At 41.0% G+C, this 14,249-nt stretch overlaps 1 protein-coding gene across 3 annotated transcripts in view; it reads right to left on the bottom strand.

Annotated features, from left to right (window-relative positions):
* Positions 1–14,249, bottom strand: part of DYTN (dystrotelin) — a 53,726-nt gene that overhangs the window by 607 nt on the left and 38,870 nt on the right. For all 3 annotated transcript variants that reach the window (XM_072121062.1, XM_072121064.1, XM_072121063.1), the window contains one exon: positions 3,540–3,984. In XM_072121062.1, coding sequence (XP_071977163.1) covers positions 3,540–3,984 — 445 coding nt within the window. The remainder of the gene's footprint in view (positions 1–3,539; positions 3,985–14,249) is intronic.

Below are 14,249 nucleotides of genomic sequence, written 5' to 3'. Positions count from 1 at the left end.
CAAATCAATCAACCAGGGGCACTTAATCACAGATCCAGACACGGTGACTGTGGAAATCTTCTTAAATTTGTTATGCATGACCTCCTATCTTCTAAAATCAACTTCAAAAAAATATGCTAATAAGGAACTACCTCAGCCCCTCTGTGATCTGGCTTTACAGACTGTTACACTGTCACACCCCCCCCCCCCCCTGCTTCCTTCAGTGCTTAAGCAGTGAGCACTTCCTGTGCTGAGGAAGCAGCGGGGAAGGGCGAGACTATTTATATTTATGAGCAAATGTCCCTACTTTATCATGCTTCATTTTATTGGTAGATTTCCTTTAAAATGCTTTGACTTACCAGTGATTTTTTTTCAGTTTTTTTTTGATACATTGATACTTGATACTTTTAGCGTATATTTATTAAAAATGGAAATTTAGAAAAAAAATGTAATATTTTTACCATTTCTTACTTGCTAAAATGTTTTCTCACCAGAATGATACTATCTAATTTGCATGTTAGGACCAACTTTACCATAGTTCTGATTTGTAGAAGGTAATATTTTTTAAAATGTTCTTATTTTATCATTAGGATAAAAGAATAATGAATGTTCCCAAATTTTCTGGAAAATGTCAAAATTAATTTTAGGGAATATTTTATTTGAATAGGTGGTTTTGAAAAGTTTATTTATTAGATACTTTCCTTAAATCACTCCATTTTAAAATAGTATGTGTGGAGAAAACCAGGCACTGCTCATCACCTGCCAAATACACTCAGCACAGAGCCCTTCCACACTTGCGTTGCAGATCACGTCAGAGTTTGATCAGGGTGTGATCAGGGTTTGGTCAGTGAAAAACTGACATTTTTCATCAGAGTTCAATTAGTTTTCAGTCAGAGTTTGTTCAGTGTCTCAGTTTTTCACACGCATTTTCAATGCAATTTCAATGCGTTTTTCACGCGCAAGATAATGCGCGCAAAAAGGACTCAGGACTGAGCTCTATCTTTTCTATGGCAATTGATGTGTGAAAAACGCATTGCACTTGCATGTGTCTCAGAGTGCATTGCGTTTTTGATGCGTCTCCATAGACTTGTATGGTGCGTTTTTCACGCGCGTGACTTGCAAAAGTAGAGCATGCTGAGATTTAAAAGGGGGTAAAAGAAAAACACGCATGTGCGCGTGAAAAAAATTCAAGTCTGAAAAAGCCCATTGATTACAATGGGTCCGAGTGCAAGGCAAGTCCTGTGCGGAAGTGTGGAAGGGGCCTTAAACAAGAGCATCTCTGGAGAGACTTGAAAATGGCTTCCACCAATGTTCACCATCCAACCTGAGGGAACTGGAGAGGATCTGCAAGGAAGAGACAGAGGATCCCGAAATCCAGGTGTCAAAAGCTTGTTGCATTATTCCCAAGAAGACTCATGACTGCACTAGCTACAAAGCTGTGTCTACTCAATACTGAGCAAAGGGGCTGAATACTTATGATCATGGGATATTTCAGTTTTTCTTGCTTAATAAATTAGCAAAAGTATCTACATTATTGTTCTTTTTCTGTCAAGATCGGAGCAGAGTGTACATTAATAAGCAGAATAACTCCTTTTTTGAGCTTACCAATTGGCTGAATGAAACAAAATGTAACAAAAAAATGTAAAGGGGTCTGAATAGTCAGCATTATAACCCTGCAATTGTTTCCCAGAATTTATTGAAAAATGTTTATGAAAAATGTTGTTATATTTAACAGAACTTTCCTTTAACCCTGATTTTTTTTTAACAAGGGGAAAGGATTAAAGGGGAAAGTACACCTCAAGCTTTATTACACAATACCCCTGAATACAGATATACACCACATGTGGTCAAAAACTGCCTGGAGGCAGAATGGGTTCACCAGGAAATGAGCACCATTAGGCTTTTGGAGGTCAGATTTTGCTGGACTAGATTTCAGGTGTTATGTTGCAAATGCCATCTTGGAAATGCAAGACCTCAAAGAATTTGTAAAGAGGTTTAGTCAGCATTTCAACTTTACTAGTAATTTATAGAATTTGTTAACCATGGCCCTTAAAAATGTAAAAGTCAGTTTCCAATGAATCTTTGCTTTAGCCTCAAAATCTTTATTTTTGTAAGGAGTTAGGCCCCTTTCCAACAAGCATTGCAGATCATGTCTGATAAGAGTGCAAACAGGGTTTGGATACTCGCAATCCCGGGTGTTTAACCTTATAGACGCCGCGGCCACGGTCTATAGATTTGTCCCTGGCAGTTGAGCATCCTCCGTGCAGGGCAGGTGCCCACAGCTTCCATGGCAGCCCTGAGGTCCTATGAAGGACCCCAGGGCTGCTGGCACTGAATGTCCCATGAAAATCGGTATTAGTCTGAAAGGCCTGAAGTGGCTTGGTCCTTAAGGATTTAAGGAGTTAACTGCACTTCACTATAGAACCAAAAAAGACTATTAATTGTATACATAAAACACACACACATATTATATATTATACATAATGATGCAAATAACTGTACTGCTAACCATATACAGGTAGTCCCCAGGTAACAAAAAAGATTGGTTCCTTGGGTTTATACTTATAGGGGTTTTCCCATCTGGGCATTCAAATTTAATTAAATTCATTTGCCATATGTAAACATTTCTTCAATTGGTGTTATTAAAAAAAATGTTCCTGTGTGAAGATAATTTCTCATAAATGTAGCCATGCTGTCCCTTAGAAACGAGATAGCTTCCTCGGATATGAGCACCTCACATTTTGGAAGTAGTGGCCAGACATGCACTATTAAGGTCAGGCAGGACCACTTGAATTCAGCGATCATTACCACAGGACGGCTGTGTTTCTAATTGACCATTCGACTACATGTATGAGAAATTATCTTCACACAGGAACATTTAATTGAAGAAAAGTTTCTATATGGCAGATTAATAAAACTGAATGTGAATGCCCGAACAAGAATACCCCTTTAAGTTGAATTTGTATGTAATTTGGAACTGCATATTTTATAATTGTAGCTCCAGACAAAAATGTTTTTGTCCCAGTGACAACTGGCTTTTCAATTTTAATATGCTGTAATGGGACCAACGATTATTAATAAAGCTTCATTGCAGACACCATAGAGCTGATCATTGCAGCCTGGGAGTTAAGTAAAGCATTCAGAGTTTCACCAGAGGTCACAGGGGGGCAGAGGGGTCTATCTGTAACTAGAGTTCGTCTGTAAGTCGGGTGTCCTTAAGTAAGGAACGACCTGTACATACAATACTAACTGTACCAGTAAATATCATGATACTGTGCACAAACATAGATTTTAACACACTTGAATAGATATGTTAAACCAAATTTTTAACCTCTGGCACACATGCACACAGGGACACAAGTAAAGCAGTAAATGCTTTCACCTCCACCGTCTTCCTCTCATCCAAGGACAGCTATGCAGAAATTATTCTATTTAAGTCAAGAAATTGATTGAAAAATAAACCTTGGGATAATTTACAATAAGTAACAAATATATCTTGTAAAAAATAAAATCCCTACAAGTTGCCTCTATTAGAATATGTGTGCAGAAGTGTAGAATACCTGGTTTGATCTGAAGAGATAAAGCATCCTTCAAATTTTCTATCATCTCCTGAAGATCTGCCTCTTCATTTCTTACAGGTAAAACCTGAGAATTGGCTACAGGATGCTTATCTGGATCTTCCATTTCCCAGTTACATTTATCGGGTGTCACCTTATCAGGTCCTGGACAATGCTCGTGTCCCATTCTTCGTCTTTCTTTGTTACTAGGAGCAGCCTTAATAGACTCACATAAGAGTCTCATATGTGTCAGTGTCTTCCTGTTTTGTGCCTTGAGATGGTCATTTTCTCTGTGTGTTGTGAACTGTACACATTGGAAGTCCTTCTGCTTCCTGTTAACAGAATTTCCCATTACGGATGAATCTGGTACATTCCATTTTACAGAACTGGAAACCCTCTTTGCTTTTACATTAAGCCCTTGCTTTAATTTGCAGCATTGAATCATTTCCTAAAATAAAATACATTGAAAGAAGTTAAAAAAATTAAAGGTAACAAACACACAGCTTGATAGCCATTATACTTTACTGCTACATATATATATATATATATATATATATATATATATATATATATAATATATATATATATATATATATATATATATATATATAATATTCATAAATATCTAGGTTTTGCTTTGCAAAGATCGGTGCCTTTTTAGAAAGTCTTGGGAGCTCTGCTGTCCCTTGGACGTATCGTGGCGGCTTAGACTGCCCTGGTCTAGTGAACAGTCACACAAAACATCAGGAGAGGACTGGCGAGATTTTGCATCAAAACTTGTGAAAAAGTTGCATGTCATAAATCTGACTTTTCACATCTAGGTTGCATCTGGAATTAGGAGGAAGAATTGAAAAGTAGTTTGCAAAAGTCACTGAAAAGAAGCAAATGTTGCAAAAATTCAATTCATATTCCAGAAACCTGACGTGACCAACGTGTTTAGTTAGAACACATGGATGTCTGGGGTGGTTTGGCCTACCACTGTTTAGATATTGATGGTCAATTCAAAGAAGAAAGATGTTCAGAAGCTCAGTAACATTTGGCGGAACCAGAATTTTAAAATCCTTTTTGGGCCTGGGTATGGAACCCAGATCCCAAGCAGTAACACCTGCAATTAGTACTAGCACTGATAGCTGGTGTTAAGGGTTTAAATGCCACTGTGCACCACCTTTTTGAGGAGGGATGTCACTCTCAATGACAATGTCACTCTCAGTCCTCCCCAAAATAGCAGCACTCAGCAGCACTGGCACCACTGACCTTTTCCCCTGATGAAGTCACCTTGACTGCTTTGGATGCCAACAATCCCCCTATCTCGGGATATCTACTGAGGGGGGACCAAGGCCAATCCAGCAAAAAGTGAAACTAGACAGGGAGATGGATCATTGCATCATCAATCTTTCTAAACATCATCTTGATGATGCTGAGATGACTCTTCTCCATAAAGGTTTGTCTTTCGTTCCATCGGTACGCTTTGACTCCTTTAGTTGGGTCAAGGATGTACATTTGTTCGCCAGAAAACTAAAATGGAGGAAGTTTTTTAAACATCATGACCGTAAAAGATGTATAGAGCTGGGGATTAATGTATCGGATTTGGGGGATTTTGATACCATGATCGATTTAATACAAGAATCTGAGAGGGAACCAGGGAAGGGTCCGTTTACATCCCTCAAAGAGAAAAATTGTAAGTTTCCGGCAGTAGAATCCACACATGTTGACCTTTTCGTCGACCTGGTTACCGAGGAGCTTAAACATCTTGAAGGAGGCACTCATGATCCATTTAATAATCTGAGCCCCGAAGAAAGAGCAGCCCTAGTTAACCTCGAACGGAATGATAATTTGATCATAAAACCCTCGGACAAAGGGGGGAACATAGTCCTCCTTGAACGGATGGACTATGTGAACATGTGTGAAAAGATGTTGTCGGATACAGATACTTACCATCCCCTATCGGTGAATCCTGTGGAAAAATTCTCTAGGGAACTCAAGAAAATTCTCGACAGGGCCCTTAGGGATCACCTGATTAGTGATCAGGAGCATAACTTTATGCTCCCAAAATTTCCCACCATGGCAACTTTTTATGGCCTCCCTAAGGTCCACAAAGGCTATCCCCCGCTTAAAGGACGTCCAATTGTCTCGGGGATAAATAGCCTTACCCAAAATATCAGCATTTACGTGGACCAGATCTTGAGACCATTTGTCATGAGTTTGCCTTCATATGTACGAGATACCACGGACGTCCTTAAGCATCTTGAAGGAATTGTCCTGGAGGGGAACATGTACCTCGCTAGTTTGGATGTGGAGGCTCTCTACTCCTCGATCCCACACTCTAAAGGATGTGAGGCAGTGGAGACCTTCCTGAGTATGAGAGGCACTCATTTCTCTAGCCATAACAACTTGGTGGTGGACCTTCTCAGATTCACCCTGGAAAAGAATGTATTTCTATTTGGGAACAAACTCTTCCACCAGCTGAGGGGGACCGCTATGGGGAGCCCGATGGCCCCCAGTTTTGCGAATCTCTACCTCGGCTGGTGGGAGGACCGAATAGTCTTTTCAGAGGAATATGCCAGATGGACACCGTATCTGTCCATCTGGCTTCGGTATATAGATGACATACTGATTCTCTGGTCATCTACCCCCGATGAATTTCAGACATTTGTCCAGGCACTTAATGTTAATGACCTGGGTTTGAAATTTAGAAGTGAAATTCATGAAGAATCCATAGCGTTTTTAGATCTACGGATATCGAAATCTGCGGATGGACAACTTCAGACGAAGGTACACAGAAAAGAAACGGCAACCAACAGTTTACTGCGGTGGGAGAGCTGTCACCCTCCACCTCTCAAAAGGGGTATTCCGAAGGGCCAGTTCCTCAGACTGCGCAGAAACTGTAGCCAAACGGAGGACTTCCTGACACAATCTAGGGATTTGAGTAATAGGTTCGCACAGCGGGGTTTCCCAAAAAGAACTGTTACGAAAGCCTTTCAGCATGCCCTAGGCTCAAAAAGAGAAGATCTCTTGAGCCCTAAAACAAGGGAGAATGACAACATCGTGCGGATGATTGGTACTTTCGATATGAACGCTGTGGCGGTCAAACAAATCCTTAGTAAATTTTGGCGGATTTTGAGACAAGATCAGGACCTGGAGGAATGCCTTACACCATATCCATCTGTTACATATCGGAGGGGGAAAAACCTTCGAGACAGATTAGTGCATAGTCACCTCGAACCTGTCCGTTCCCCCCAGACATGGCTGACGACAAAAAATATTGGCACCTTCAAATGTGGAAATTGCAATGTGTGCCCACTGGTGCTGTTGGGGAATAACTTCCAAAGTGCTAGTACTGGAGCCACATATTCCATTAGGGACTATTCGAACTGTAGGACAGAAGGTGCTGTCTATATGTTATCATGTCCCTGCCCATTGAACTATGTGGGGAAAACACACCGCCAAATTAAAATCAGGATACAGGAACATGTAGGAGATATCAGGAACCGACGAGATACCTCTGTAGCTAGACATTTTGTGAACCACCACAATGGCAATCCCAAATTGCTACGCTTTCAAGTGATAGAAAAAGTGAGACCTCCAAAAAGAGGAGGCAATTGGGATAGACTAATACAACAAAAAGAGACAAGGTGGATTTACACCCTGAATACAGTGGAACCCAACGGGCTCAATGAGAACCTCTCCTTTGTGAGTTTCCTCTAATTCCCTCTCCTGCCTACTCTGTAATCTTTCTACTTAGGACTTAATTATCCATGGTCTCTATATTCTAGATTCTTTTGAGTCCCCCCTCGTTTGCAGAAACGGCTTCTGCATCATCTTTTCTTTTCTTTTCTTCATACCTACAGGCTCTTATCCTGAGCCTGTTTTCATCTCTGCACGAATCATTTCGTGCTGGTATGACGATATAATCTGGTCCGCTTTTCTTTGCATTCTGTGCTGCAATCATCTGCAATATATGCGTCCTACTCGGCTGTGGATGCCGCGTGACGGGCATCCATTCGGTCCCCAATTATCTGTTTGGTACCCTGTACCTGTCCCCTGTCGTGAAACAGGAGGGGCTTCCCATTATAGATATCTGTACACCTCGCAGTCGTCCAATAGCCCTAGTTGATGCGGAATCTGGGCGGTCCGAGTGACACGCCCATCCGCGATCACATGACCGGCGGTGGGTTCCCGCCCCCGGCTGTGTTCTAGTGGCCGGAACTTTCTGACGCTACGTGGGTGCGCCCAATGTGAGGGTCCGTTTGACACGGCTCTTGGCATTGGCTGTGAGCTACCCTGTGAGGTCACAGGTGGGCGGGGTATCTAGTTTAAATACCCAGCGTTTCCCCGTGCACGCTGCCGTTGATATTAATACGGGGATACGCTGTGCGAATGTGCACCCATCACAATGCGTTACATCAGTTATTCAATATGACAAATCTATCTGATCCCTGATGAGAATTGTCAGGAAACGCGTAGGATCTTAGCATTTTTAGGAGTGCTCGCTGAGGAATTAGGGTCTTAGTTAGCTCTTATTGTAGGTCAGCAGCTGATCTTAACCCATTGAGGTTCCAGTCCGACTGACTAGCTGACCCTTCTCCTACATCATTTCAGCTGATAGCCTCCACCATATCTTTCTCCCTTCCTGGTGCAGGGTATACACCCCGCTCTGCACTGTGGTTGGGATTGGGCACATAATTTTAATTAAAAATTTCTTTCATCTTATGCAAGAGGTGTCTGGCCGGATTAGAGATACATTAGCCTGCCTTTGGGCATACACAAGGCTTTCTCTTATCCACCAGCCTACTACCCCTGCAACGTTGTCTGACCCTGGTTTAGTTTGTCCTAGACCAGTTACATGAACTAGGGCCAGCACGAATGTTCTTTATGCACTTGTACTTGGTGTAGCACTACACACTTCTCACATTCGTTAATTTTAAAGTTGTGAATTAAAAGTTATATTTTACATTATTTAGTCGATACTCTCCTACTACTCTTTCAGTGATGTATTTATAATTTAGGGAGGTGAACAAATATTTATCTCTGTACAGTGAATACTGCTTTGGATGCTTTACCATTACTGGTATTGATGGGTTTGACTTACTGTGCACTGTTATACCTTAACATGTTTATATCCTTGTGTGCTAGGCATTTGTATACATAATGAGTATCATCTAATGCATCATTTATTTGGGCAGCCAGGGTGTTGGATAGGGTGTAACCACTCTACCCACATTATTGTTTTTGGTATTGTGCAGATGTTTATACTTTTAAAGTGTTTTTAATAATTTCTGGTCTATGTCTGTTTATGTTTTGAAGTTTTGAATACTAATAAAATATTTATATTATAAGGAGGCGTATTTATGACACATTGGGCACATTTACTTACCCGGTCCCTGCGCAAACCCCGATCCGGACTGTCCAATGAGGATGGATTCTGCTGTGAACCATGAAGATTGTGCGCTCGATTTCCTGCATGTGACGCTTCCCCAATCAGGTCCGCCGGAGTTCACCTTCTTCTTCCCGGTGTATGTAAGTGCATGGCTTGCGACACAAATTTAAATGTTAAATCCCTCGCATAGTCCGAATCAGTCGGATCATCCCGCCTCCGATTTGCGTGGTGTGAAAGCCGGCACGATTGGGACACAAAACTGTTGCAAGTGACACAATCCTCGGCGTGATCCCCGAAAAGTCTGGAAAATCGGCGAAAATGCAGCCGCAAAACCCTTAGTAAATAAGCCCCATTGTATTTTCTTGTGGTTTATATAGTATACTTTCAATGTGTCTGGCCAGTCTTTAAACTTAGCTGTGCAGGACCTACAGTTTAATTTGTAAGGTTCGTGCAGACACGCAGCTGGCTGGCTATATACTACAGGGGCTGCCTATATACTACATGGGGCTGGCAGGCTATATACTACAGGGGGCTGGCAAGCTAAAAATTACAGCGGAACTGGCTATATACTACAGGGGGTGGATACATACTACAGGGGGGCTGGCTAGATACTACAGGGGGGATAACTATATACTTCTGGGGGCTGGCTATATACTACAGGGAAACTGGCTTTATACTACAAAGGAGGCTGGCTATATACTACAAGGGGGGCTGGCTATATACTACAGGCGGCTGGTGGCTATATACTACAGGGGGCTGGTGGCTATTTACTACAGGGGGTTGGTGGCTATTTACTACAGGGGGCTGGTGGCTATTTACTACAGGGGGCTGGTGGCTATTTACTACAGGGGAGGCTGCCCATATACTACAGGGGGGCTGACTATATACTACTGGGGGGCTGACTGGCTATATACTGGAGGGGCAGGGGACAGACTGGCTACATACTATGGGGCTGGCTGGATATATATTGGCTGGCTAAATACTTAGGGCATGGGCTACCTATATACTGGGGAAGTGTGCTGGGGCTACCATATAAGGTGGAAATTATATGGAAGGAGGCCTTATTGTAGATGTTTGCATAGAAGTTGGCCACTTAGATTTCTTTATTATTTTTAAGGGGGGGGCATTTCATTTTTCCCATTAGGATCAGCCCTAATTTGGGGAGAAGGACGCAATTTTGCTTGTCTGCCTAGGGCACCAAAATACCTTGTCCTGGCCCTGATACACACAGCCAACCACAAACCACAGCCACTCTTTGGTGGATTCATAGCTGCAATGCCCAGTACTGGTATGATCCATTTCAAAGTTGCATGCTGTCATTAAAAAGTAACTCCAATCTTAGCTGGCCAAAAATAGTTTTAGCACAGCTGTAAAGAGCCTTTGAAAACTCATAACAGAACCTATGTCATACTGCATACGTCTTCTTCCTATTCCAAGATCCATCCATCCATCCATCAGCCCTTCTTATAAAATCATCTGCAGCTTATCCTAAAGTATGCAAGCACTTCCTGGTTGTGACATCCACTAACGGCATGAAGGCCAGAGCAGAGATGCACATGACCGTGGACAAAAATCTATACACTGGAAGTAAGCAATGAAGCTTCCTACAGAACGCAGCAGGGAGAGATCTGCAGTGTTCCCTTAATATTGGTTTACCCCTTGCTGTAATCCTTCGAAATAGTACATCGGTGGGTGGCAAGGGGTATACGATAAGAGGGTTGGAATTGCAGTACAGGCGGTCCCCTACTTAAGAACACTCGACTTACATACGACCCCTAGTTACAAACGGACCTCTGGATATTGGTAATTTATTGTACTTTAGTCCTAGGCTACAATGATCAGCTGTAACAGTTATCAAAGGCGTCTGTAATGCAGCTTTAGTGTTAATCCTGATTCTTATGACAACCCAACATTTTTAAAATCCAATTGTCACAGAGACCAAAAATGTTCTGGCTGGGATTATAATGATAAAATATACAGTTCCGACTTACATACAAATTCAACTTAAGAACAAACCTACAGACCCTATCTTGTATGTAACCCGGGGACTGCCTGTATCTGGTAGGAATGACCATGCCCGCTACGGTTAAAGTACCATGGTACTAAAAGCTTCAATCACTCCTTCCCTAAATCTGATATAAAAATAAATGAAAAAAATTATAGGCATGTACGGTATTGTCACGTCCTATGTGCCCCGATCTATTGAAGAACTATGTAACAGAACAGAGCAAAAGTCTTTTTTTTTCATTTTGCAACACATTTTATGTAATGTGATCAAAAGTGATCAAAAGACTCTACAGTCACAAAAATGGTAACAATGAAAACAACATCTCGTCCCACAAGAAAATGTAACTTTTAAATTGCTGTACACTGTAGCATGAAAAAGTTATTAACATCAGAATATGCCGAAAAACCGAAGGGGTTAATATGTATGTATTATGCAGCACCTCACCATATAATTTTGTCAAAAGAATGAGAGAATATGTTATAGTTTAATACACGAAGAAATAGACAAATAAGATACCAAGAAATGTTAAAATCCTGAGCTATAAATTGCTTTATCCTATTAGGTCCAACACTTGCTAATTATAGCCCATATTTCAGACTCAGAGAGGCATCAATACATCTGAGGTGATAATAACTAACAAACCTATTTCCTGAAAGCGCTCAAGTTGAGGAATTGATTTAATTGTATCCAGCAATGTTCAGTCTGAATGGCTTGGGTTGCCGCAAAATGAATATGTATTACTGTGCTCTACCAGGGTTACATGTTCAACCAATGTTACATTAGGAGAAAAATAGGTTTCCTGCTAAATCTTAAATCCTTATATACAGTATGTGTTAAATCCTAACCAGATGAAGGTATCAATAATCAGAATTAATAACTATTTATTTTAATTATCGGCCTAGCATTTCTGCCTTGATGCTGCTATGGCTTGCAGTGTATAGGATAACCATGTAAAGGACTGCAACTCCCATGCTCTCCTGCCTCAGATCTTGCCTTATTAAAGTGCCCCAGTTGTGTTTTCTAAAAGGAGAATGAATTTGTGCTTTTAATTTTATCTCCACACTTTTTAGAAGAAATATACCAGCCACATAAGCATGATAAACCAGGGACATAGATACGGGCACTGTGAGGGGCTAGGGTAGCCCCTTAGGCTCATAGATTTTATAAGGAAGGAGACCATGGAAAAGGTACCACAGTAACTGTGCCTTAGTTTATCATGCTTAATTTTGATGGTACATTTCCTTTAAACTACCAAAACTATCAGTGGCCTAAATATTTCTTTTGCATGAATAGGTATCTATTAATTAAAGATAATTCTGAAAGAAAGAAGTAAACTCCTCCTCAATAAAGAAGATCAAGATCCAGGATAAACAATGGTGTACCTTTCCTGTGTGAGAAGGCTGGCACTATAAACAATACATTGTAATTGGGGACCTGGCACACATTTTTAACTGGGGCCCGACAGCTTCAAGTTACACCACTGTTTATAGGCAGATCTCCTGCATGGAGTGGCATCATAACTTTCATTCAGGTTCACCGTGTTAAAACCAACATTTCTCGGACTTCTTATCTTACCCAGTTTAAAAATGTGAGAGAGATGTACACTGTCATTATGCATCCTATGGGTATATGTATAAGCAGTATTATATATATATATATATATATATATATATATATATATATATATATATATATATATATAAGTCAGTGTTTAATACTGCATTAGAATAAAGTAAGAGGAGCCATGCATATGTGTTTGTGCCTCATTTCTACAGCAGTATATGCATATTGTTTTTTTTAACAATGAGTTACCACCTTCATGTGCCATATACATACTGTACATTTGTTCTAAATGTTATTAAAAACATTTTCACCTGTGTGATAATTTCTCCCGACCACTGCTACTGAAGTGTTTTGCAAATGAAATGGGCGGAAGTTATTGCATATTCCACAGCCATCCTATGGTAACGAATCCAGGTACTTGGACACCTGCCAGAGTTTGGTGGTGGCCACAGGTCCAAATTACAGGGACGGCAGCCAGGGCATGTTCCTCTGGGGCCTCCATCACTTTAGAGATGGTTGGGGCCTCCATCAGTACTGCAGGTTCAGACTAATAACCCTGCTGAACCTGGAGCAGCCAGACACCTGGGGTTGAAGTTGGCCCTCATGCTACGGATCAGAGTGGGTGGTTATAGTCATTTTGTTTTCCCCTTGTCCGCAATAAAATCATTGACTATGGCTTCTGTGGAGTATGTACTGTGACTTGGACACTGTCTATTGGCTAGTTTGGGACCACTCTTACTATATTGGTTTCTTTGGTGTGCTTGACTACAGTGGCTTCTGGGGCAGGCAATGTGGCTTAGTAATCTTGATTTTGGTCCTGCATCTATGCATCAATCTGGATTCTGGTAACATATCTATGTAGGTATCTTAGTTGTGGTGCTGCATTTATGTAGTAAGTTTTGTTCTGGTCCTGTATCTATGGAATAATCTTGGTTCTGGTAATGTATATATGTAGTAATCTAGAATCCAGTACCATATCTATGTAGTAATAGTGGTTTTGGTAATGTTTCTGTGTAGTAAATTGGGTTGTAGTGCTGTAGGACTGGTATTGGTACTGTCCCAATGTAATATGTTTAGTTATGTTACATTAGCTATTCAACATGTTTTCCTATATTACTTTTTTATGCACTAAACATCATCTGTTGGGGAGGCTACAATCCCCTTACAGCCCAGGGCCTGTAATCATCCTAAATTTATGTTTGTGATGTAGTTTTATAAGATTGGGTGCTTATGTGCACACAGTTGAAGGGGGGTGTGGTTGACAACGCTGTGGGTACCCCCACCAGATTCTTTTTCCCATGGATTTCCACCAAACATAAATATATACAGTATATGGCAGATGTATAAGTGATTAACTTTGTCTCTTTGACATGACATCATTGAAGACCAGGATCTAATATATAAAGCTGAGTGTATGTGTGTGAGATCAGTTGTAATTTTATGAACAGCTGTAGTAAAATTAAAATTGGGCTCTGATTACCATGGACAACTAGAAAAGTTCTGCTCTAAAACACTTCTGATAAATTGCCCCATGGACAAAGTCAGATACAGAAACGGTCAGAGACAGTCACAGTCATAGACAATTGGAGACAGTCTGAGAAAGTTAAAGTCAGTCTGACAAAGTCAGAGTCAGTCTGAGACAGACAGAGACAGTCTGAGAAAGACAGAGACAATCAGAGACAGAGACAGTCAGAGAAACCTGGAGTCAGGAACAGAAATAGTCAAAGTCAGAGACATTCAGAGACAGACACGGTTAGAGATAGTT

This window comes from Engystomops pustulosus, chromosome 8, assembly GCF_040894005.1.
Source record: "Engystomops pustulosus chromosome 8, aEngPut4.maternal, whole genome shotgun sequence".
Lineage (NCBI taxonomy): Eukaryota > Metazoa > Chordata > Amphibia > Anura > Leptodactylidae > Engystomops > Engystomops pustulosus.
Note: the sequence above shows the minus strand (reverse complement) of the source record. Positions and strands in the feature narration are given on the sequence as shown.